The sequence below is a fragment of the Micropterus salmoides genome, unplaced genomic scaffold (assembly GCF_014851395.1).
Source record: "Micropterus salmoides isolate LMB-PRFRI ecotype aquatic unplaced genomic scaffold, ASM1485139v1 Ms_hic_scaffold_10, whole genome shotgun sequence".
NCBI lineage: Eukaryota > Metazoa > Chordata > Actinopteri > Centrarchiformes > Centrarchidae > Micropterus > Micropterus salmoides.
The window spans coordinates 14,960,210-14,986,827 of NW_024040041.1; the positions used below are offsets into that span (position 1 = coordinate 14,960,210).

The window sequence follows — 26,618 nt, forward strand, 5'->3', positions numbered from 1 at the left end:
CATCTGTTATCAGTTAGAGTCTGAAGGTTTTTCAATTTCCTGGAGTTTCTAAACATATCATCTTTAGAGAGTCACTTCCCTCTCTCTCTGCACCTCTGGGACCGCACCTGTAGCAGTGAAACTTTGTAGAAACCGTCAGACCTACAAATAAACTTACTCGAAGTGCGAGACTCATATTTTATTGTTTATTTGAATACTGTTTCAGCATGTATCCTGGCTTGAAGTGGCTAACATGCGTACAGCAGACGCACACCCTCACAGACTAAGACAACACAAAACATCTTCAGAAAAAGGTCATTGTAAGCTTTTTTCACAAATGTGAAATACCATGATAAAGCATGATAAATTATACACAGAATTGTCTGATCAAACAATATGACAGTAAATGCAGAACATGCAAGGTACAGACAAGGCAGAAATCCCAGATGTTACTTTAGTAAAAGTATGCAAGGATAGTCAGGTCCCCTGTCACTGTTACTAATATATGTTAAATCATTAGATAGTTTTTATTGATTATTATTCCTCCATCAATGTAAAATCAGGATTGTACCGTATAGTTTGTTGAGGTTGAACTATTTTGTATCAGACTGCAATTCATGATTAAATTTCATTATGGATTAATCCGCTGATAATTTTACTCCATTAATTGATAGTAAATATTCTGAAATCATGAGAGACATTGTGACAATTGCCCAGAGCCCAAAATGACACCTTCACAATAGTTGTTTCATCAGCCTAAACCTCAAAATGATTAAAAATACATTAACTACATTAGGATAATCAAAGGGAAGACTAAGAGTGGCATGAAAAGAAAAAACTGTTCACCACTGGTACAGAAAAAAACAAAGGCAGAAATACCAGATACAGTACAAATGTGTGTGTATGTTGTTTGTTTTTTCTGTATGGTGCAGAGCTGTAAGTTCATGGCTGATATAGAGATAGATAGTTTGAGGGCGATTTTAGACCATTTTTAGGGCTGCTGAAGCACCCCTAAATTTCATTTAAGCACCTCTAAAAAAATAATACAATAATTATTATAGTTTTTGTCCCCTAACGTTAGATTTTGGAGAAGCAAGAGAGGGGACAACCAATTAGCCTACAGTTTCATATGACTTTTCTTATATTAAACAGATTTAATGTCCCCAAATGCTGGCATTTTTCAGTTTCTAATGTTTTACGAAATGATCCGCGACTGCGCTGGCGAACCGGTCAGTTGCGTCAGACCGCTGTTTGGGGTCCGTCAGACTGGGCCAAACTAATACTTTCACTACTGAGGGGGGATATGAGCGGCCCCTCCCAGCTTGGACTGGTCCTCGTCTTTGCTGAATTCTGATTGGCTCAACGGCACCGGTCAGAGGAGTTTAGTTTTCATCTGGGGCGAGTGAGAAGTGCAAAAGAATGGAAAAGAAAGAAAGAGGAAAAAGAAATGTGTGGTGGCGAAAAACAAGAATTAAGAAGAAAAACATGTCTGCAAAAAAGGCAGCTGAATGCTACAAATTAACGGACTGCTTCCTTGGTGGAAGTTGCTCCCAGCAGCAGAAGAAATAGGTGCACAATAAAACAGTTTGCTATGTGTTATCACTCCAAGACAACATCCTTCTATCTATAAGCGAGAAATCTGTGTATGTATGTATGTATGTTTGTATGTATATTAGCTGTTATCAGTGGAGAATTATGAAATTAGTTTTAATTTAATGTTAGACTATTATACTAATAAATAATTTATACTACACAGATTCTGTGCAACCAAAATAAAGATTTTTATTAACAAATTAAACTCAGCAACAGAAAACTACTTCCTTGAAAGAGAAAGCAAGCATGTAACAAGATTTAACTTAAAACAGAAGACTGAACTCTTTTAACAAACACCCTCCTCTGAGAGAGTAAACACGAGTCTACAGCTCCACAATTCCCAAGCACACAGCTCCACACTGCCGTCTGACCCTAACTGGTCCACTGACCCCATAGGGGTCATTTACACTGGGGACGCTGGGGACATGTCCCCACCACATTTTGAAATGGCTGAGTGTTGTCCCCACCACTTTTTGAATGCATTTGTTAGACGTTCTGAAAAATAGCTTGCACCAAGAAATGTTAACTAACAAATGAAAATGCTTTGAGAAAAGTTGGACAGGAAACTAAGAAAACATGAAATGCAATATAGTTTTCCCTCATATAAAGACATAAACAGACATTTCCTCCATAAATTGGAGCAGAAAATGTCTCACGAATGCAGGAAATTATGTGTTTCATGCTCAAAATCTTCTGGAGGAGGAGCCCCAGACCCCCCACACATACATTTCAACATCAAATATTTAATTTAAATAGTGATAAAAATCTTCTTGCCTTGTTCTCGTGCATTGTCACGTCTCATGACCCAAATGTATTATCACGCCCCTAATCTGGGCCCTTATGTTCCCACCAGTTTTCAACACAAAGTGACGCCCTTGACAACACTTTTGCAAGACATTGTATGCATGCTACATTCTCATTAGGGGCTGAGCACCCCTAAAGGTCTGATCCTAGAATCGCCCCTGGTTTCATATTCGTGTTCTTGTTTTTACTGTCAGTCTAAAGACAGGATGAAAACGTCAAAATTGGGGGACATTTTATCCAAATGAAAGATAAAGCAGAGCAATATATGACAAAAAAATACTGTACATACAGTGGGTACGGAAAGTATTCAGACCCCTTTAAATTTTTCACTCTTTGTTTCATTGCAGCCATTTTCCAAAAATCAAAAAAGTTCATTTTATTTCTCAGTAATGTACACTCAGCACCCCATCTTGACAGAAAAAAAAACAGAAATGTAGAAATTTTTGCAAATTTATTAAAAAAGAAAAACTGAAATATCACATGGTCATAAGTATTCAGACCCTTTGCTCTGTATTTAGTAGAAGCACCCTTTTGATCTAATACAGCCATGAGTCGTTTTGGGAAAGATGCAACAAGTTTTTCACATCTGGATTTGGGTATCCTCTGCCATTCCTCCTTGCAGATCCTCTCCAGTTCTGTCAGGTTGGATGGTAAACGTTGGTGGACAGCCATTTTCAGGTCTCTCCAGAGATGCTCAATTGGGTTTAAGTCAGGGCTCTGGCTGGGCCATTCAAGAACAGCCACGGAGTTGTTGTGAAGCCACTCCTTCGTTATTTTAGCGGTGTGCTTAGGGTCATTGTCTTGTTGGAAGGTAAACCTTCGGCCCAGTCTGAGGTCCAGAGCACTCTGGAAAAGGTTTTCGTCCAGGATATCCCTGTACTTGGCCGCATTCATCTTTCCCTCGATTGCAACCAGTCGTCCTGTCCCTGCAGCTGAAAAACACCCCCACAGCATGATGCTGCCACCACCATGCTTCACTGTTGAGACCTGTATTGGACAGGTGATGAGCAGTGCCTGGTTTTCTCCACACATACCGCTTAGAATTAAGGCCAAAAAGTTCTATCTTGGTCTCATCAGACCAGAGGATCTTATTTATCACCATCTTGGAGTCCTTCAGGTGTTTTTTAGCAAACTCCATGCGGGCTTTCATGTGTCTTGCACTGAGGAGAGGCTTCCGTCGGGCCACTCTGCCATAAAGCCCCGACTGGTGGATTGCTGCAGTGATGGTTGACTTACTACAACTTTCTCCCATCTCCCGACTGCATCTCTGGAGCTCAGCCACAGTGACCTTTGGGTTCTTCTTTACCTCTCTCACCAAGGCTCTTCTCCCCCGACAGCTCAGTTTGGCCGGACGGCCAGCTCTAGGAAGGGTTCTGGTCGTCCCAAACGTCTTCCATTTGAGGATTATGGAGGCCACTGTGCTCTTAGGAACCTTAAGTGCAGCAGAAATTTTTTTGTAACCTTGGCCAGATCTGTGCCTTGCCACAATTCTGTCTCTGAGCTCTTCAGGCAGTTCCTTTGACCTCATGATTCTCATTTGCTCTGACATGCACTGTGAGCTGTAAGGTCTTATATAGACAGGTGTGTGGCTTTCCTAATCAAGTCCAATCAGTATAATCAAACACAGCCGGACTCAAATGAAGGTGTAGAACCATCTCAAGGATGATCAGAAGAAATAGACAGCACCTGAGTGAAATATGAGTGTCACGGCAAAGGGTCTGAATACTTATGACAATGTGATATTTCAGTTTTTCTTTTTTAATAAATTTGCAAAAATTTCTACATTTCTGTTTTTTTCTGTCAAGATGGGGTGCTGAGTGTACATTACTGAGAAATAAAATGAACTTTTTTGATTTTTGGAAAATGGCTGCAGTGAAACAAAGAGTGAAAAATTTAAAGGGGTCTGAATACTTTCCGTACCCACTGTATGATGCATTTGCAGAAATTTGGCATTTCAGCACAGTGACAGATTGCTTTGAATGTAGTACATGTGAAATGAATTTTGCACAGCTTGTACTACTAGGGCGGGGATCTTTAGCATAATAGCGTTGAACAATTTCATAAAATAAATGTTTATTATTAGCATATATCACTGTGAACAGATTCCTAAAAATATAGCAAATCTATGATGGTAAAAAACAGGTGAAAAACATGAAAGATTTCTGGGCTGGGCTAAGCCCCAGTTAGTAGATCTTCGTTCTTCTAAACTAATCCAATACATATATGTATTTATTTAATTCTTTATCATTGTTTTTGTTAGTTATTGTATAATGCATTCAGTTATCGCATAGTTCTTGTGCTGCAAGTGATTAATTCATTACTATAATTTACTCTGTGCACTTTATGTCCTTCAAACTAAAAAAATATGTCCTACTTAAGAATAATATCAAGCTACTGATGAGCAGATACGCTTAATAAAATGTTTAATAATGTGAGGTTGTTGATGTGGTAGAGGGATATTTTGGAAATTATATTTCTGGTTAGGGGTTGAGTAAAGAATTGAGTAACAACCAACCGTTGTCTTTGAAGAATTTATTTAACAAAAGAGAATAAAGAGAGAAGTACTAAAACACATATACAGCTGCTCCAGAGACCTGCCGCCTAAAGAAGCAGCGTGTTAACTAAATGACTGCAGCTCCATCTGTCAGTGTCAGTTCTTCTCTGCAGACAGGAAGTAGATGAACAACAATCTGCAGTAAGAAAAAAAAATCTGGGATTGCTGAGTAAAACTCTGTCTTTTCTCATCCTCACTGGGCTGATAGAATCTGCACTGTCGTTCATGCTGTCCTCAGGTCAAATCATTAAAAATGATGCACAGACATTTGAGTAATACTGGCTTTAAAGTTATATTTCATGAGAGGATTTCATTTTTGTTTAACTTGACAATAACAATAATATAAAACAAATATATATATATTTAAGACTGGGTCGTATTTTTTCACACAACCCCATGCATGCATGAACTACCACAGTTTTTAGCTTTTTGCATTTTGTCACACAGGTTTCAGTTCCTGCTGTTTACCTTGAGGCTTCAAGTTATTACTCTGTCTTAAGTTGTCAGTGTCTTCAAACATCTGCAAATACTGAAACCGTTAAAGGTCTTTCATACAAACCTGAAAACCAGCAGCATCACACTTTTAACACAATTTACATGATCCTGGCTGCTGTCACTGTATTTCTGTAAAAAATATATATATATTTCAAACAATATGCTAAACACACTGCATACATGGCTTATAGAAAGCAACAGTCTTGCTGGTTGCTCCTTTTGTTTCCATGGGTGCACATGATCTTTGTTAAATATAGATTTTAATAAACAAGTTTTCCGTTATCCATGATTCATGCTAACATTGTCAGTACAAATAGTAACAATAATCCTTATTGCTGTTTGCAATGGTACAACAATTTACATAATGTTATATTTAATGAGTTCTTGTCAAAGAAATATTCTCCATTTAAGCATAAATAGGTGAAGTTAAAAACAAAGTTTACATTTGTTTCGTTTCTATAAATGCATCAATTGTGTTTGATTCTATGCAAACTCAGTGACCTTCCTTGTTACTCAGCTATAAAAACTTCCCATCAGGCTGTCAGTGGAGTTCACAGCACGTCACTTTCAACATAAACCATGTTTTCTGTAGCTCTGCTGCTGCTGTTGGCAGCTGGATGTGAGTCTCTCTGGATTTGTCAAAGTCAGCAGTTCTTCTTTTGCAGTATAACTTGATCATTTGTTACTAAACATTTTCTTTTTTTAACAGGTGTGAAGTGTGAACAGTTGACACAGCCAGCCTCTGTGACTGTGCAGCCAGGTCAACGTCTGACCATCACCTGTCAGGTCTCTTATTCTCTTAGCAGCCACTACACAGCTTGGATCAGACAGTCTGCAGGGAAAGGACTGGAGTGGATTAGTGAGGACACAACTGTGAAAGATTCACTAAAGAACAAGTTCAGTATCGACTTAGACTCTTCCAGCAACAGAGTGACTTTAAACGGACAGAATGTGCAGCCTGAAGACACAGCAGTGTATTACTGTGCCCGCAGACCCGCACAGTGAAAGACAACAATAGAAGAGTCATACAAATACTACTTCCTGTATTTACCACAACTACTGGCATCATTCTGATTGACTGAAAATTTAACTCCTTTTCTATTTCACATGTTTCTAACAAGGGTGGTGTAGTGGTTAGCACTGTTGCCTCACAGCACAAAGGTCATGGGTTCAAACCCCAGTTTCCCTGGCCTTTTCTGTGTGGAGTTTGCATGTTCTCCCCTTGTCTGCGTGGGTTCTTACCGGGTGCTCCGGCTTCCTCCCACCATCAAAAAGACACAGGCTGCGTTCGAAAAGTCTTTTTTGCTTAGGAAGGTTCCTAACTGAGTGACGTGAACCGGAAGTATTTCAGTGGCAGTCATGATAAGAGCTGTTCAAATTCTCTAAAAGGTAAGGAAAGGTGCCTCAATGCTTCCTTTCATATCTCCTTTAGCATAGGATACACTGGACCATCCTTTATGAAAGGAACGGAGAGAATGCCGTCCCACAATTTTTTGCGGCGTAACATTTAAAGCGACGCACATTCTCAAACTCAAACGATAAAATCCATCATCCACATTTAGCAAGATCCTTGCAATACAGATGCACATTATGATACTTTAATAAGACTCACAACTACCTTCTTTCTTTAGGTTTCTTTTCTTTTGGCTTTTTTGTAATCTAATACTGTTTCAACACCGTTTTATGTTTTGGGTTGCTGAAATAAGCCATTAAGTGTTTGCAACAATAAAAATAAAAAAATCACCAACCATGACGGATAAAGGATGTTGATCACCATGTAAGTTACCATCCTTTTCTCTCTTATGCCATAACTTGCTAATATGCATATATCTTAAACTGTCAACAATAACTGAGACCCATGCGAGCTTTCTTGTAAGGTGATCAAAGTGAGGATAATGTTACAGCGTGTAGCCTCACATTATGTAACTATTAATTTTACTTCAGTCACAGATGCTGACACCCTGGCCTTAATAAAGGCAAAGATTAAGCTGGATAACCTCAACAGTAGGCATTTCCCACACACTGATTTATTTGTGGCGGCCTGCCACATTATCAACGCTGATTTTCGATTGATTTTGTTACTATTTAAAATGGGTATAATCGTATTTGATGACAGAACTCGGCGTAGTGCATATGTTCTCTCAGCATCTCCTCTCGCCCAGTCGCTCCCTCTCTCTCTCTCTCTCTCTCTCTCTCGGCACAGTCATTCTGTGGGAAACACTGTATTTACATACAATTGGGATTCATGTTGATAAATACACCTATGGGTGGGCAGGAGGGTGAGTGTGAGCAAGCATTCTCAATGTGACAACCCTGTCCATTATTTAGTGACTGGTAGGCTTCCTTATCTGCCTTTTTGCTATCTTGGTTATAATGTAGCCTAATATTTTCCACCATGTTGTCCACCTTTAGATGGCCTGCATTACAACAACACGCTTTTTGTAGTCCATCTTCTGAACATTGTAGTTTCATCACGGCAGGTCACGTCAGTAAAATCTGCCGTCACATACTTACGTCGCTTAGAAGAGCAGTGGGATTCTCTTAGACCCGCCGTCCTCTTTTCCTAAGTCCTTACGGATTCTCCTTCACATCTTTCCTTGACCTCGAAGGAAAACGTCATGAGGTCAAGGAAAGATGTGAAGGAGAATCCGGTGGTTAGGAAAGGAGATTTTTTTGACTTTTCGGATGCAACCTTAATCTTGTGGATTGAAATTGAATTTAGAGAACTGAAAGTGAAAGCACACAAAGACTTGAGTTTTTTATGAGACTCTAATACAGTTTCAGTTTAGATTCATAGTATCAAATTCAGTTTCAAGTTTATTGGAATTCAATTTCAAACTAATAAATTCAAATTCAAGTTGAGCATTTCAAATTCAGGTCTAAATGATTCAAATTCAGTCTGTACTGATACAAAAATCAGCCCATAGATCTGTCTCCTCTTTCCATGCCATGAGGTGGAAAATAACATCCTACAATGAAAATTTGAATTGTAGCTCTATCTCTTAAATGGATGGAAACTTCCCTTTTGTAATTTGGCCGAGATGAAAATATTTCCCCAACTCAGTTCGTGCAGTAATGAGTTGCCAGTTTCCTCTGCTGAAATGTTTCTGTGTCACGTCTTCCCTTTTTAAGCATGTAGAGGGAGGTCTATGCAAACTCTTCCTCACTTATAAACACACCATCAGCAACTTATGACAGGATACTGGGACAGATTTATATATTTCTGAAACACTCAGATCAGAGAGCTGAACTACAGTGTTTATCACAGAATGGGAAATACAATTATCTGGAGTTTATTATGTGAGAAAATCATTTCAGATTTCGGTGAGGAAATCATTTCAGATTTCGGCTTTACTTCTTTACTTTACATTCAAATCAGCTGGGTGGCTTCATCCAGTAATATACTGTCTATGCTTAGGGCTTAGGGGGGACATTGGGATTGGGCCCATGTGTCTCGTTTCTGGTCCTCGTCTGCCTTCCCTCCATGTGTGATTAACTGTCCCTAATGTGCTACACCTGTGTGCCATTGTCTCCCCTCCCATCGTATATATAAACCCACTGTCCCCTGATGTCTTTGCCAGATTGTATGGTTCCTTGTGACAGAGTTCCAGCCTTTTCCCTAGTGATATTTCCCGTCTAGCCTAAGTGTTTTGACCATTGCCTTGTCTAGTAACCCAGATTCTTGACTTGTGTTTTTGGTACCTTCGCCTGATCATTCTGTACATATCCTGCAATAAATCTGTAGCTTCTTTTACCTCGAGTGGAACAAGCAGGTGAGTCTGATAGGATCAACATGCAGAACTTCATAAAGTGTAGACTCATAAAACTGGTAAAAAAAGAAATATAAAAATGATTAAGGAGTGGACACAACAGTACTAATAAAACACATCAACACCAAAATATGTGTTACAAAACCACCGTTACATCATCAGCATTTCTACAGCTTATTTTCACTGTTTATTGTTACTTTGGTGCTGGAGTTGATCCCAGCAGCAGACAGGGACACCTCCTAACAAACTTCAAAGATACAGCACATCTCTGTAAACGTGTTCTCATCAAACCTTTGATATGCCTTTCAAAACAACAACAACAACGAGTTTTTGAAGCCTTTTAGCCATTTTAGTCTGAGACAACAGAATAAAAAGGCACTATACTGTGTCAAAGGCTCTTGAATTAATTTAACAAGAAATCTGCAGAAGAAGAAGATGTAACAGAGGAAGAAAACAACTGTGAAGAAGATGAGAATTATGCTTCAACAGAGGAGCTGTTTCGGCCAAAGCAAATATAAAAGGTCGTGCTGGACATGACAAACCAGGAGGGGCTTTGTGTGGACGGCAACAAGTGGAGTGAGATGGATCAAATAGATCTGCAGACATATTTGGGTCTGTGGATTCTCACTGGTATCGATCCAGCGGTTTATCGACCATGAATTCCACCAACAAGCTTATTTCACATCAGTCCAGAATCGCTTCACCATTTCCAGAGACAACAATGTGGACCAGGTGGATAAACCAGGTGGATAAAACGTTTTTGCGACCTGATCTCGGAGGTGTTCAGGTAGATCAGAGATCGCTGCTACTCTTCCAACCACCAGTAGTGGCGAACCCTCTGACTATGCTGGGCACTGCACTTTGCTCAGGTGAACATAATTGCTCTTCAGGATAAGCTTCAAAAGAGTCCATGGCATGCTCCTTTTGGCAGGTTGAGAAGTTGCATAGCGAGACTGGCATCAGCTTCTCCATGGTGATAGCAACACTTCAGAGGCCACCGCTTCTGTAATTTTCAAAGGCTCTAGTACAGCTGGAACACCTGGACTCGGGTCTTCCGCCTTGCCCCACACCATGCACTCAGATGATATGGAATGATATTTTCCAGAATGACTAACAAAGTGACAGCAAGAACACATGCTCTGTGGAGCTCATGAGGAGTGAACTTTTGACAAGAAAACATTTATAAAAGGAAGTAGGCCTAACATGCTCCCATACTGCACACAAGGCCTACAACTTCTGGTCCACTGATGTTCATGTTTACAGAAAATCCTTTGCAAGTCTTTTATAATCCAATTGTATCAAAGCGTTTTATCCTATTTATAGTTAATAAGTTATGGACATGTTGATTTAATAAGTCAATAAAATACCGCTCACATTATTTTTTGTGGTCTCACTGTCACACATTGTTGGCCTGTGTTTATTATTGTCATAGCCGTATAATCAGCTATTCTGTTGAGGTGTGATAAAGAGAGACTGAGTGCATCTGTTCACACTGATTTGATAGTAGAGAGCTTATTATAATGTCCACTGGTATCAATCTTAATACATTTCTGAAAACATGTTTTAAGTTGTGATATACCACCACTGGCACACCATCGCACCTGTTGTTGTCGAGCCCCCGATGGGTGTGGCCCCCGCTGTGGCAGGTGTCCCTTATTTTTTTGTAATGAAGTTGGCAACCCTTAGAGTTACGTTGCATTGAAATAGAAAATACCGACAAAATATTCCTCACCCTGTCAACACATATGCAATTTAGGTACCATAATTTTTTTCAATTGCACATCTGTATGTATGTGGTTTTTTTCCGTGTACCTAGTACTACATGTGTGTATTCAAACAGTACTGTTCAATGTGCACTAAGAAGAACAGCTCCTCCCTGTAACCATGAAAGAGGCCAGCGGTTTGGACAATGGACAGAATCCTGATACGACTCTGTTACCAAATTTGTTCCTCACTTCTGGACATAAAATGACAAAACATTGTACCACAAAACGAAGCTGTGCTGTGTGTGCCCCGAAACCTGAAACTTACTTAAAAAAAAAAGACAATTAATCAGAATCTGTCTGTAATTAATTTCTTAATATAATCAATAAATGACCTTCTGAGTGATCAAATCCCATAAATAGATTTTCAGCGCTGTGAGGAGTCATTTCAAACCTTGATCACTTTCAACCTTATATCTCTCTTCAAACTGAAGAAAAGAAATAAAATTACTGACCAGAAAAACAACACATTTTCACTATGACTTTAGCTATATGTATAATGTTGCTGGTGCTATCATCAATTTCTGGTGAACACATGCTTCTGCATCTTTTTCAAAGTTTTGTTGGGTCAGATGTGGCCAGGCTAGGCCAGTTGAAGCCTGGTCTCCACCTTCACCAGCTTTATAAACTTTGTCAAAAAATACTCTATTAACTTTCTACTATAGTCAATAACTTTGCAGACAAAAACGTCTCTGGAGACGGTCAAGAGTCGGTGCAAAAGAGTTTACTCCAAAACAGGACAGATAAACCCGTACAACATCCCTCCAGGGCAAGCCCGGAAGCGAGCAGCAAACAGCAAATCTGCGTATTAAGAGAAGAAGAAAACAGTAAACAAACAAGCATCGACATCTGATGTTAAAATGGTTGAAAGTTTTCTTAGCTTAAGATGCTGCATAGAACACATTAAGTCAGAGGAATGCAATAAACTTATGACATACTTAGTTTATTCAACTATTTATTTTAGTGTTTACTTGATGACGCTATTTGACCAACAATAGTCTATTGATTTATTACAAATATATATATTGACATTTAGGCTACCTCTCCTCCACTCTGTAGGACAAGAGCCTGCAGGACTTAAAAATAAGGCAAAAACATCAAATACAAAGTGTGCAGCATCGGTTTCAGCATCGTCAAGGTAACGTGATAAAGTGGCAAAGGGCTGTCCTGTTCCTGTTTACAGCATTTTGAGGCCTCACAGCCTCTTGCACTCAATCACTTTCCAAGTGACGTCAGTAAAGTCTGTGAGGGTTCAGAGCTTAAGGCTTAGGGGGGACATTGGGATTGGGCCTATGACCCGATAAGGTACCCTTTAGCATCAAATAACTACGCTTTGTCACTCTTTCTCAAATTGTCGGTATATGACGCCCTGAGATGAGAACATATATCCCCCTCTGGGCTGGTGTGCCCCCTCCTTTCCTTATGGTGAATTTCTTATCCTCTGCTTACCAGTTAACAGCGTTTTCCAGCTGTCATTCAATACTGTATTGCTGACTTTCTATATTTTTACACTACTGGTTAAGAAATTCACCATTTACATTTCAACTGCAGTCTCACCGTTTTTTTTTTTAAGATATGCATGCATAATCTGACACACAATTATATTTCTTAAAAATTAATACAAGAATAACATATGTAATGCTGTATCTTTCATTAATGCTTGGTTTCTTACAGTAATCTTGATGTTATGCTGGCTGTTTATCATCTTATCATCTTTTTGACGTCTTCTGTTCATCCCCTTCTGACGTGAAAAGCTCATCCTCTCTCTATCGTGAAAAGTTAAGCAAAAATTCCTTCAGCAAGTTTACTCAAAGTTCACATAGGCTATAAGCATCAGAGTTTGGAAGTTGACAATCATCCCCTTAATCAGTAATTAAACATGTAGTCTTAATATCAGCAGACTAACACATCAGCAGTTCCTCATGTAGTCATAACAGCAGTAGGCCAAAGCATGCACAAGCAGCAGATGTTGAACACCTGCAGCCTCTCCTGCAGTCATAAATCTTAACAGTTGAACAAGGCGTGTATAGTCTCAGTGTCTGCATTCAATGCTCCCACTCCAGGATCTTAACCACAATGACCTTGTTACTGCTTTCATGACTACAGTACAGCACTTATAGGTAAAGACAAGGCACATGTCGGTAAAAAGAGTAAAAAGTAAGTAAGGATAATTAATAAACTGACTAAGAATGATTAATGATTAATACTAATTAAGAATAATAAAATGATTAAAAATGATGAATTAAGAATGATTACTTATTAATACTGATTAAAGATAATGACTGATGACTGTTTTTTGTCTGCACTGCTCCCCCTCTCTGTGTCCTAGGCATGCCCTCTGCTGGTCATGCTATTTTAACCATAACCTGACTTTGTGGAATAAGCTGGTGTCTTTTGTGCTGTTTGCTAGAGACAGGACATTCTTACTGTGATGAACTATATTGATGTATGTTTTGTAACACAATTTTCACTAATTCTGCTTCTACATTTTCCTTTGCTGGTGTTTTTGATGATGCCTTGCTGTCTCACTGTGCTTCCTCACTGTGCTCCCAAAGCACATGTGCTTGCTTACACACACACACACACACACACGTGCTACTGCTGAGCCTGGGCAGTTAGATACAAAAGGAGCACATACACTCAGAGCTATAGTGTTTTAACACTGTGATCCTAACTTTACACTCTAAAATAACACTTTAAATGATGACAATATAGACCACCATCGCTCTAGTAATTAATGATAACAATTTGTGCTATAATGCTCTAAAATAATTCACAACAGTTTCTGTTGCTGTCTGACTCCTCCACAGGTGTTTGAAGTCAGACTCCGGCAGCGTGTTAACCAGTGGTGAAGAAGCATAGCGAATCCCACAAACTGACCTGTACTTATGCAGGAACATCAGATGGTGGCGCTGATATCAGTTGGATCAGACAAGCTGAAGGAAAAGGACTGGAGTGGGTTGCTTTCATTTCTGCTCCGACCAGAGGCACCAAAGGTTATTCCACGTCAGTCCAGAATCGCAAGTTGTTTTTAAAATGTTCCCTAATTCTAACTTGTCCTAAACTGAAACAAAGAGTGGAGTTTACACACTATCAGGTTGATCATCTCTTAATTTAAAACTGAGCAGAACTTTAAAAACAATTACAAAAAATGATCTTAGTCCTTCTTGACCCCTCATAACTACTGATGGCTGCCAAAAAGACCAAATTAAACAAGTTTAAAGTTTGAATCAAATTTAAACATTCATCATTGCTTTGATATTTACACATTTATCAACTTTATAACAAAAATAATTATTTTCATTTGACATATTATCAATTTCTTATTTTCATTTGAATGTATTTTGTTCAGTGTTCTTCAAGTCCCTCAAAACCTGAGAGTTTAAATATGACCAACATTTTGGTCTTAATAACAGATGGAAACCTCCTTTTAGAGGGTTTGACTTGTATCAATATATATATATATATATATATATATATATATATATATATATATATATACACAAGAACATTGGCATTATTTTCAGTTCTTCAGATTAAAATGTATACATAAGGCTTGCCATGGTATATTATTGAAAAAATGATGACTATAAATGAAAAATGCAATAAATAATGTATAAAATCAGTATACTGCAAAATAAGAATTCACCAACTTTAACCTTAAATATAGTTTTCTTGATTTATTCTTAGCCACTGCTGACGACGTAGGTCTCCTGATTCTCAAGTGCAGGAAACAGTGTTTGGTTTTTGTATTAGGGTTTGTCACTGTGATGGCAATGGGGTGGCACTGTGATATAGATCCATACAAAAACTTAAGAGCAATAATCTGACACTCAGCCTTTCTTGTGATGGAAAAAAGGACAGGACAAAGTAGGAATATGAGGTAACTACTGTGTTTTTCATTATTAACAAGAAGATCAGTACTTAGTATTAATTTAGCAGTTTAAAGTCACAGTTAGGGCCCAGATATAAATGTTACCATCCAGTAAATATTAACTTAAAGAACTGATTAAGAATAAACACAAACCACATAGATGACAACAGGATACAAAACTGACCAGGATTTCTGTGTATTTCATCAACTTAATGAGCTTTTAACACATTTTACTGGTACGTTAGGTTTTTGTACAAGCAGTGAGTGGAGATGCAGCACTGTGATTACTTCACTACTGGGGTCGTGGGACTAAAGTCACAGTATCTACAGGTAAGACACATTTAAATTATATATTTACTCACTAGTTTCTTTTTCTTTTATTAATATAAGTATTGCTGGTGGAGAGGTTTACATCATGGTCTTATTTCAGTTCATGCTCATGTTGGACAAACTAGAAAACAGAGCAGCCAGATGTTTTTAACGCAGCTGTTTCTTAGAAAGTGTGTTGTTTAGGATTATCGCTTAATGCAGGAGGTGGTTTGACTTGATCTTAAAATGTATTTAGCTGGATTAGAATTTCTGCTGATGAATGTCTGTATCTTTTTATTCACATTATTATTCAACACATTTTATTACTGTGAACAGTAATTATATACTGTACAGCACCATACCTGCATTTTGTTTTGTAAGAAGTTTCCCTTCAACATAGTAATATATATTTTCTTTGTGTGTTTAAATACAGGTTCAGTATGTGTTTCAATAGAACACTGAACAAAGACATAATGAAGTACACTGTGTTATATAGCATCTTATGTAGTAGGCAATAGTATATAAATTAATTTGAAATACCACAGGGACGACTTTTAAAGGACTGTATGCATTTGCACTTAAGGTTTTTAGAGGAATCATTTCACATCAACTATCTGTAATTCTTCCCAAAAACATTTTTAGGTTTTTTGATTCACTGTTAAAAAAAGCACAAAATCATCATCAGAAATAATTTAATACATTAATTATTATTGTTATATATTATATTGACCCTTGATCCCACAAAGCAGCAGTTGTGGTTTTGCCGTTGTTTTAACATGCTCAGCTCTGGTCTGTTTATCTGTGTGCTGGACAGAAAAGCACAAATAATAATAAATGTGTTACAGTGCTAACTTGATGGTGATTTATATAATCCGTTATATTAACATTCAGTCTTTTTTATTAGGTACTATAAAACCAGTTTTTTAAGCTTTTTAAGATCAACCCAGTGTTGTTTAAGAAAAGCTCACATCCTACAACAATGAGGCTTTTTCATATTTACAGTGATGCTGATTTTGTAGTCAGTCTTCACATGTTTCTAAAGATAAAATAAAGTATGTTTAATATTATACCCAAAGTGCTCAGCATTAATTAAATGTTTTTAACACTTTTTAAATTAGTTCACAATTTCATGTATGTCACATGTATGGTAGTTATTATGATTAAACATTGAACACTGTGGGTTTCCATATTTTAATTCTGAGGTAAAAACATTCAACCAATAACTGAGTTTAAAGATGAGCAAATGATTGTCTGTAGCCGTGTTTCCATCAAAGTTTTTTTATGCGCATTTTGAAGTATCGCATTAGAAAAGGTTAATGGAGACGGCAAAATTTGAAAAAAAAATCCTCATTTTTGCAAAAAGGTTTTTACGCTCGCTTGAGGTGGTTTTTGCCTTTGTTGAAAAAGAGTAAATGCGCTAAATGGGAGAAAGAAACACTTTTGCCGAATAAGTTCTGATGTAGCGAAAATGTAACTCACATCTCATCAGCTGTTTCTGCTGTCGTCTTGCCGGATATTCCCATAATGTGCGGAGAGATGGCTTATAGGAACTTGGCCGCTTGAAACACATTCCTGAGGACCTCTCTCCATTTTTCATAGATAATTTGCCATCGATTCCATGTGACTGGTTTTGTTTCTGGTTTGGAACCCATAGTCCCTACATCTTGTTTATTAACGTCAACTACTGACGTAGCTACGCTTGACGTAACCTGGTTTATTCGCTCCAAACTCACTGATGGAAACACACCTATTTTGCAATTACTTATTTTTTCTTTTTTGCGACATTTCAGAAGTCCCCTTAAAATTCACATGACACTTAGATGGAAACATGGCTTGTGATTGATGCGCATTTGTTATTTTAAACTTAACAAATCTCCTCTTTGAAGGGAACTGCACCGACTCTGTTCCCTTTGGTTTAGTGTAACTCTGGGACTGGGGATAAAATTACTCTTGGTTGACTTCCACCCAAAGTGTACTTTCCAGTGGACCGATGCCACACATGGCAAATATTTAATTAACAAGTGATTAATTACGTTTAACCAAAGAGTAGGAAATATGCAGTATTACATATTAGTGCCACTGTATGAACTTAGATCAAATCTGAACTAAAAAACAACAAAATAATCAATAGGACATTATTTATTAGAATGTAGTATTCATTAAAATGATTTTTCTCTCTTTTCGCTTTAATCGGTCAAAGAGTTATCGGTGCTATCCTGCAGATGTTTTTACATTAGCCATTATATTATTTATATAAACATGATATTGCTGCTGGGAAAGGGTAAAGTTTTATTTATTTATTTTATGTTTCAGAATTTTAATATTAATGATACTGATGGGATATATTATTGTCATGGTGGTTACATGGTCCTAAAGTTAACAAAGGAGCATGTTATTCTCTTTATTAATATTTGTAGTCAGAGTTTAGACAAGCTATTGATCATCTGTGTTCTTGTATTTATATTTACATGTTTTGACACTTTCTCAGGAACACCAACACCACCCACTCTGTTCCCTTTGGTTCAGTGCCAACCTGGGTCTGGAGATAAAATCACTGTTGGTTGTTTTGCACGTGACTTCTACCCAAAGAGTCTTACATTCCAGTGGACCGATGACAGTGGGACCACCCTGACTTCTGAAAATTATCCTCCAGCTGAGAAAAACAACAAATATACAGGAGTCAGTTTGGTCAAAGTATCAATATCTGACTGGGATTCAAGGAAGTCTTTTAATTGTTCTGTAAATCACAACGGATCTCCCACAAATCTGCAAGTGCAAAGTATGTGATTTTTCAATTTACTAATGCCTCTGATTTCTTATCTATATGTCCTCCTCATTCGTCCTGCTTTTATCAATGAATGTAGAACAATATTTATTCCCTCACATTTTCCTTTGTCTGCCTGAAACACACAGCACAATCATCTTATCAATTCGCAGGCGAATGATACAGAATACTATCGCAATAAATGACTATAACTGCTTTTTCCTTCACCTGTTCAGAGCCTCCTCCAAAAGTGACTTTGCTATCAGTGCCAAGTGAAGACACCCAGACCCTGGTGTGCACAATTGAGGGCGGTAATGGAACACTTGACTCATTCAAGTGGAAAAAGAATGACGCAGAGTTGAACAACTACATTCAAAGTCCCATCCAAAGAACTGGAGGCTTATATTCAGCTGTCAGTGTCCTGAAGGTCAACAACGCTGAGTGGGACAGTAACGCTGTGTATACCTGTGAGGTGACTTACAGAGAAACACAATATAAAAAGAAGGCCTCAAAAGGTACAGTGCTACAAAGGTTATCACTAAATAGTGAGATAAAGTATTTTATGCTGGATCTTGACATGAATTCCATGACACAGTTTTTCTAATTGTCCAAATGTTGAAAAATGGTTCGTACTACGTTGTTCTCTTTTATGTAGGTTCTTCCACAGTGACTCTGAACCAACCCAGTGCCAAAGGAATTTTTAACAACAAACAGGCAGAGTTGGAGTGTATCATTACTGGACAGGACAAGACCTTTTTAAATACAATTCAAGTCACTTGGCAAATTGATGGACTAGATGTGACCAGCAACATTAATGAATCACCTGTCAAGTCTGTAGGCGTTCAGCACAGCAAAACCAGCACGATGACTCGTAGTCTGTCTGAGTGGCAGAGAGTCAACAAAGTGCGCTGTTCTGCCATTAAAGACGATATGACTCCAGTTATTCAGGATCTGACTGTCCACAAAGGAGGTATGTTACTGAGTGATGGAGACTGATTGGTAGAACAGTAATCTGTAGGTCTGGGGAGGCAGCAACACATAATCTTTTTATAGCAAAAATAAAAGCATATATATGAACCTTGTTGGCGTCTCTTTCAGATGGGAGTGAGCCAAAAGTGACAGTCTATGCCCTCCCAGAGGAGGACATCAGCAAAGGAGCTGAGGTCTCTCTGGTGTGTCTGGTCTCTGGTCCTGTGATGCAGGATTACTACATCGCCTGGTCAGAAGGTTCTGGAAATAAGGCCGGCATCTATATGGATGGCATTAACTTCCCCCCACAGAAGACCCAACAAGGCTACTTGGTAACAAGTGTTTACACCACCACCAAGGAAAAGTGGGACAAGCACAACATGTTCTACTGCAACGTCTGGCCTGCTGGTAGAAGTGTGTCTGTGAAACCCAAAGGAGTGTCTAAGGCCCAGGGTAACTCAATGGAATGTAGAAAATAGTATATTCAACTATAAATGTGGTATTTCGTGCTAACATGCTGCTCTGTCTCTGTGTGTGCTCTCTGCCATGGGAACCTGTGCACTCTGTGACGTCATCATTTTATGTAGCTCCTGTCACAGTGACACTGAACCAACCCAGTGCCAAAGGAATTTTTAACAACAAACAGGCAGAGTTGGAGTGTGTCATTACTGGACAGGACGAGACCATTGTAAATGAAATTCAAGTCACTTGGCAAATTGATGGACAAAATGTGACCAACAACATTGCTGAATCAACATCGTCCAGCGGCGTTCAGCACAGCAAAACCAGCATGATAACTCGTAGTCTGTCTGAGTGGCAGAGAGTCAACAAAGTGCGCTGTTCTGCTATTAGAGACGATATGACTCCAGTTATTCAGGATCTGACTGTCCACAAAGGAGGTATGTTACTGAGTGATGGAGACGGATTGGTAGATTTGCAATATGTAAATCTGGGGAAGCAGGGACACGTGTCATAATAGCAAACATTAAGCACATATATGAACCTTGTTGGTGTCTCTTTCAGATGGGAGTGAGCCAAACGTGACAGTCCATGTCCTCCCAGAGGAGGACATCAGCAACGGAGCAGAGGTCTCTCTGGTGTGTCTGGTCTCTGGTCCTGTGCTGCAGGATTACTACATCGCCTGGTCAGAGGGAACTGAAAATAAGGCCGGCATCTATATGGATGGCATCAACTTCCCCCCACAGAAGATCCAACAAGGCTACTTAGTTACAAGTATTTACACCACCACCAAGGAAAAGTGGGACAAGCACAACATGTTCTACTGCAACGTCTGGCCTGCTGGTAGAAGTGTGTCTGTGAAACCCAAAGGAGTGTCTAAGGCCCAGGGTAACTCTATTGAATGTGATAAATAGTAGATTCAACTATAAATGTGATATTTTGTGCTAACATGCTGCTCTTTCTCTGTGTGTGCTCTCTGCCATGGGAACCTGTGCACTCTGTGACGTCATCATTTTATGTAGCTCCTGTCACAGTGACACTGAACCAACCCAGTGCCAAAGGAATTTTTAACAACAAACAGGCAGAGTTGGAGTGTATCATTACTGGACAGGACAAGACCTTTTTAAATACAATTCAAATCACTTGGCAAATTGATGGACTAGATGTGACCAGCAACATTAATGAATCACCTGTCAAGTCTGTAGGCGTTCAGCACAGCAAAACCAGCACGATGACTCGTAGTCTGTCTGAGTGGCAGAGAGTCAACAAAGTGCGCTGTTCTGCCATTAAAGACGATATGACTCCAGTTATTCAGGATCTGACTGTCCACAAAGGAGGTATGTTACTGAGTGATGGAGACTGATTGGTAGAACAGTAATCTGTAGGTCTGGGGAGGCAGCAACACATAATCTGTTTATAGCAAAAATAAAAGCATATATATGAACCTTGTTGGCGTCTCTTTCAGATGGGAGTGAGCCAAAAGTGACAGTCTATGCCCTCCCAGAGGAGGACATCAGCAAAGGAGCTGAGGTCTCTCTGGTGTGTCTGGTCTCTGGTCCTGTGATGCAGGATTACTACATCGCCTGGTCAGAAGGTTCTGGAAATAAGGCCGGCATCTATATGGATGGCATTAACTTCCCCCCACAGAAGACCCAACAAGGCTACTTGGTAACAAGTGTTTACACCACCACCAAGGAAAAGTGGGACAAGCACAACATGTTCTACTGTAACGTCTGGCCTGCTGGTAGAAGTGTGTCTGTGAAACCCAAAGGAGTGTCTAAGGCCCAGGGTAACTCAATTGAATGTAGAAAATAGTAGATTCAACTATAAATGTGATATTTTGTGCTAACATGCTGCTCTTTCTCTGTGTGTGCTCTCTGCCATGGGAACCTGTGCACTCTGTGACGTCATCATTTTATGTAGCTCCTGTCACAGTGACACTGAACCAACCCAGTGCCAAAGGAATTTTTAACAACAAACAGGCAGAGTTGGAGTGTATCATTACTGGACAGGACGAGACCATTGTAAATGAAATTCAAGTCACTTGGCAAATTGATGGACAAGATGTGACCAACAACATTGCTGAATCAACATCGTCCAGCGGCGTTCAGCACAGCAAAACCAGCACGATAACTCGTAGTCTGTCTGAGTGGCAGAGAGTCAACAAAGTGCGCTGTTCTGCTATTAGAGACGATATGACTCCAGTTATTCAGGATCTGACTGTCCACAAAGGAGGTATGTTACTGAGTGATGGAGACTGATTGGTAGATTTGCAATATGTAAATCTGGGGAAGCAGGGACACGTGTCATAATAGCAAACATTAAGCACATATATGAACCTTGTTGGTGTCTCTTTCAGATGGGAGTGAGCCAAACATGACAGTCCATGTCCTCCCAGAGGAGGACATCAGCAACGGAGCAGAGGTCTCTCTGGTGTGTCTGGTCTCTGGTCCTGTGATGCAGGATTACTACATCGCCTGGTCAGAGGGAACTGAAAATAAGGCCGGCATCTATATGGATGGCATCAACTTCCCCCCACAGAAGACCCAACAAGGCTACTTAGTTACAAGTATTTACACCACCACCAAGGAAAAGTGGGACAAGCACAACATGTTCTACTGCAACGTCTGGCCTGCTGGTAGAAGTGTGTCTGTTAAACCCAAAGGAGTGTCTAAGGCCCAGGGTAACTCTATTGAATGTGATAAATAGTAGATTCAACTATAAATGTGATATTTTGTGCTAACATGCTGCTCTTTCTCTGTGTGTGCTCTCTGCCATGGGAACCTGTGCACTCTGTGACGTCATCATTTTATGTAGCTCCTGTCACAGTGACACTGAACCAACCCAGTGCCAAAGGAATTTTTAACAACAAACAGGCAGAGTTGGAGTGTATCATTACTGGACAGGACAAGACCTTTTTAAATACAATTCAAATCACTTGGCAAATTGATGGACTAGATGTGACCAACAACATTAATGAATCACCTGTCAAGTCTGTAGGCGTTCTGCACAGCAAAACCAGCACGATGACTCGTAGTCTGTCTGAGTGGCAGAGAGTCAACAAAGTGCGCTGTTCTGCCATTAAAGACGATATGACTCCAGTTATTCAAGATCTGACTGTCCACAAAGGAGGTATGTTACTGAGTGATGGAGACTGATTGGTAGAACAGTAATCTGTAGGTCTGGGGAGGCAGCAACACATAATCTGTTTATAGCAAAAATAAAAGCATATATATGAACCTTGTTGGCGTCTCTTTCAGATGGGAGTGAGCCAAAAGTGACAGTCTATGCCCTCCCAGAGGAGGACATCAGCAAAGGAGCTGTGGTCTCTCTGGTGTGTCTGGTCTCTGGTCCTGTGATGCAGGATTACTACATCGCCTGGTCAGAAGGTTCTGGAAATAAGGCCGGCATCTATATGGATGGCATCAACTTCCCCCCACAGAAGATCCAACAAGGCTACTTAGTTACAAGTGTTTACACCACCACCAAGGAAAAGTGGGACAAGCACAACATGTTCTACTGCAACGTCTGGCCTGCTGGTAGAAGTGTGTCTGTGAAACCCAAAGGAGTGTCTAAGGCCCAGGGTAACTCAATTGAATGTGATAAATTGTAGATTCAACTATAAATGTGGTATTTCGTGCTAACATGCTGCTCTTTCTCTGTGTGTGCTCTCTGCCATGGGAACCTGTGCACTCTGTGACGTCATCATTTTATGTAGCTCCTGTCACAGTGACACTGAACCAACCCAGTGCCAAAGAAATTTTCAGCAACAACAAAATAAAGTTGGAGTGTATCATTACTGGACAGGACGAGACCATTGTAAATGAAATTCAAGTCACTTGGCAAATTGATGGACAAAATGTGACCAACAACATTAATGAATCAACTGTCAAGTCTGTAGGCGTTCAGCACAGCAAAACCAGCACGATGACTCGTAGTCTGTCTGAGTGGCAGAGAGTCAACAAAGTGAGCTGTTCTGCCATTAGAGACGATATGACTCCAGTTATTCAGGATCTGACTGTCCACAAAGGAGGTATGTTACTGAGTGATGGAGACTGATTGGTAGAACACTAATCTGTAAATCTGGGTAAGCAGGTACACGTGTCATAATAGCAAACAGAAAGTATATATATGAACCTTGTTGGTGTGTCTTTCAGATGGGAGTGAGCCAAATGTGACAGTCCATGCCCTCCCAGAGGAGGACATCAGCAAAGGAGCTGTGGTCTCTCTGGTGTGTCTGGTCTCTGGTCCTGTGCTGCAGGATTACTACATCGCCTGGTCAGAGGGCACTGAAAATAAAACTAGCAACTATAAGGATGGCATTAACTTCCCCCCACAGAAGACCCAACAAGGCTACTTGGTAACAAGTGTTTACACCACCACCAAGGAAAAGTGGGGCAACCACAGCATGTTCAACTGCATCGTCTGGCCTGCTGGTAGAAATAAGTCCATGGACCCCAAAGCAGTGTCTAAGGCCCATGGTGAATCACTTGAATGCAGAAAATAGTAGATCCAGCTTTAAATGTAGTATTTTGTGCTAACATGTTGCTCTGTCTCTGTGTGTACTCCACCGTGAATCTGTGCACTCTGTGATGTCATCAGTCTTTGTGATTGTAAAAATAGTTGTCAACATGTTAATATAGTTTTGTTTGTCGTCATTTTGTGTTTCTGTCTTTGTCACATTGTCTAACAGCTTGAGAAGTGTGCTGACTGTTTCAAATAAATGTTGCATGGAGACACTTTTGTTACATGTTCATGAATGACTTCAGTTTTTTTAAAACACACTGACATATAAAGCACATATACACAGTAGTGTACCGTATGTTCATATGGAGAAACGTCCACACATGATGTTATCAAAGAGTGAATAATGTTCAATTCTAGTTTATGAGCATTATAATCATGAGAAAAAGGTAGATATCTTTTTCTCTCTTTAAAAGTGCTCATAAATGTGTTATCTTAATAAAAAAATTCTTTGTTAACACACACACTCACTCACACACACACCTCATCTAACCACCTATACCTTCCTCTTCTTAGATACTCCTTCAGAGTCAAAACAGAGTTGGGGTCTGAGCTGCATAGAGGATGCCATTGAAGAGGATGAGTTCAGCAGTCTGTGGTCCACAACCTCCTCCTTCATATTCCTCTTCATATCCTCTCTCTTCTATAGCATGATATTCAGCCTGGTCAAGGTAAACATGCAGGGCATTTCTACATTTCACTTATACTCAGGACTAAAGACTGCATAAGATATAATACAGGATTTACATATGAAAAAAGTATACAGTTTGACAAAGTACGACAGAAGTTATAAAATAAAGCCCAGTCAAGTAAACAATAAAAATACCACATAAAGTGAGACACTTTGGACCAACTCATCTTTGCATAGTTTTACTGTGGGTGGGACAGTTTTTTTCTCGTCTTCACAGACAAGAATGTGCACAAGAAGAAGAAGAGATCAAAGTGATAGTGATTTTCTATCTGTGCTTGTTTGTGTAGTGCACATGATCCTGAAAAAAGAGACCCTGTTAATGCACATTAATACCTCTATTTAGCTTAATAAAATTAGACAGAAGACACAAAAAAGTAAGAAAATTCAAACATGTAATATATTCTCAGCAATATCTGTAAAGTCACAATATTATTTTACTAAATTGCTGGCAATAACAACGACAACCTTTGTTTCAGTAAAAAAAGGTTTGTTGTGTAGGTGATTTTGATGACCACAACTGCATAGTAAAGTGGTGTGAAATGCATCACACTTTCAGTTCTGTTCTGAACAGAGTTTATTGGCACAGCCAGCCAGTACAAGTGAAAGTGATCAACATTTAGCAGCAGCAGAGTGAAGAGCGTCTCCAACCAAAGACGATGTGCTGTTTTTTGTTTTAAATGCTCCACTGCACAGACACTATTTACAGTATCATCTTTAAGAAACAAATCACAGGTAGTTACAGTGTCTTCGAGTCTGAATTAAACCTTTTTATGCCAGTTCTTGAAAAATGTTATTAAAATGAACCAATCATCCAACCACAAATATAATTATTATAGAACACCTGCTGCAGATCTGTTGGCCACAACTATCTACTGTATTGAAGACACACAGATCATTTCAATATCAATTCTCGAGCTGGGTGAAACTCCAGATTGAAGTGATCAATCAAATCCTACCACTGTTTAACAATCTGTATTTGACAAGTGAATATAATATATTGTTTTAATTGTTTGATTTTTTTTCAGATGAAGACAAGATAAAGGATGAGATGGAGGCTCAGCATAGACAACTAGAGGTCTTCATTTGTAATTTGTCTTTTTTATCTAGTTTTAAAAACTTGTACATTATTGATAATCTCTTGTACAGTTGCTAAATGAAGTAGACATCATATATAATAATAGCCTATATATTAAAAATAGTTCTCTGTAGAAAAATAAAAAATAAAACTGCAATTCTTTGTTTATGTGAATAAATTTGGTTTGTTGCCACATTATGATACAGAAGTTATTGATAAACTTTCTTGAATTGAATTAAAATGTGTTAGTGAAGTGTAGTACGAACTTGTAATTGATATGTAAATAACACTTTGTCCTGTAGTAGAATTAGTTATATTCTGTATGTGGTTTTTGCATTTTGTTATTTTAATATAAATCTTTGTTTTCCATTTGGGCATCTTGCTTTAATCAGTAATTCAACAAACAATATTTTTTTTTATTAAACGACAAGATTTTGCCTGACAAAAACGGTAAAAGAAGTATGAATGTGAGAGATAGTGTGCTTGTGAGGATTTTGTTCTGAAAATCTAAAATTCTAAAAAAACACCACATCAAGTTAACATACTGTAAACTGCTGTTATCAGTGAAGCTCTGAAGGTTTTTCAATTTCCTGGCGTTTCTGAACATATTATCTTTAGAGAGTCACTTCCCCCTCTCTCTGCACCTCAGGGACCGCACCTGTTGCAGTGAAACTTTGTAGAAACTGTCAGAGCTACAAATAAACTTGAGAAACTCCTCTTTCACTCTTTATTTGTATGTATGTATCCAGGCGTGAAGTGACTAATATGACAAGATCTCACAGACAAAGGAAACACCAAAACTCTTCAGTAAAGTGTCATCATATGCATTTTTCACAAATGTGAAATACCATGATGAAGCACCATCCCTGTATCAAAACTCTCCATGGGCAGACAAGGACTGGCTATGACAATTATCCCAGTAAAGTCCATTTACAGCAAGAAATGACAGGGAAGGAAAGATGTGGTCTGATGTTACCACCTATCTTCCATAAAAT

General features: G+C 39.0%; 1 protein-coding gene, 1 long non-coding RNA gene and 1 gene segment (V, D, J or C); 2 read left to right on the forward strand and 1 right to left on the reverse strand.

Annotated features, from left to right (window-relative positions):
- Positions 1–5,825: 5,825 nt before the first annotated feature.
- LOC119887728 lies at positions 5,826–6,574 on the forward strand. The segment is given in 2 exon segments: positions 5,826–6,044; positions 6,135–6,574. Coding segments are annotated over 2 exon segments (336 nt in total).
- Positions 6,575–9,355: 2,781 nt separating this feature from the next.
- Positions 9,356–14,126, reverse strand: LOC119887849. The gene is made up of 3 exons (XR_005441817.1): positions 13,839–14,126; positions 12,631–12,724; positions 9,356–11,759 (listed from the first exon to the last, which is right to left on the reverse strand). It is a non-coding gene; the product is annotated as an uncharacterized LOC119887849 (long non-coding RNA).
- Positions 14,127–17,505: 3,379 nt separating this feature from the next.
- On the forward strand, positions 17,506–26,342 carry LOC119917722. The gene is made up of 16 exons (XM_038738141.1): positions 17,506–17,920; positions 18,142–18,420; positions 18,561–18,875; positions 19,004–19,327; positions 19,462–19,773; positions 19,898–20,221; positions 20,356–20,670; positions 20,799–21,122; positions 21,257–21,568; positions 21,693–22,016; positions 22,151–22,465; positions 22,594–22,917; positions 23,052–23,366; positions 23,491–23,814; positions 24,374–24,528; positions 25,574–26,342. Exons 1-16 carry the CDS (start codon positions 17,506–17,508, stop codon positions 25,586–25,588), a joined length of 4,692 nt encoding a protein of 1,563 aa, XP_038594069.1. The 3' UTR covers positions 25,589–26,342.
- Positions 26,343–26,618: the final 276 nt, after the last annotated feature.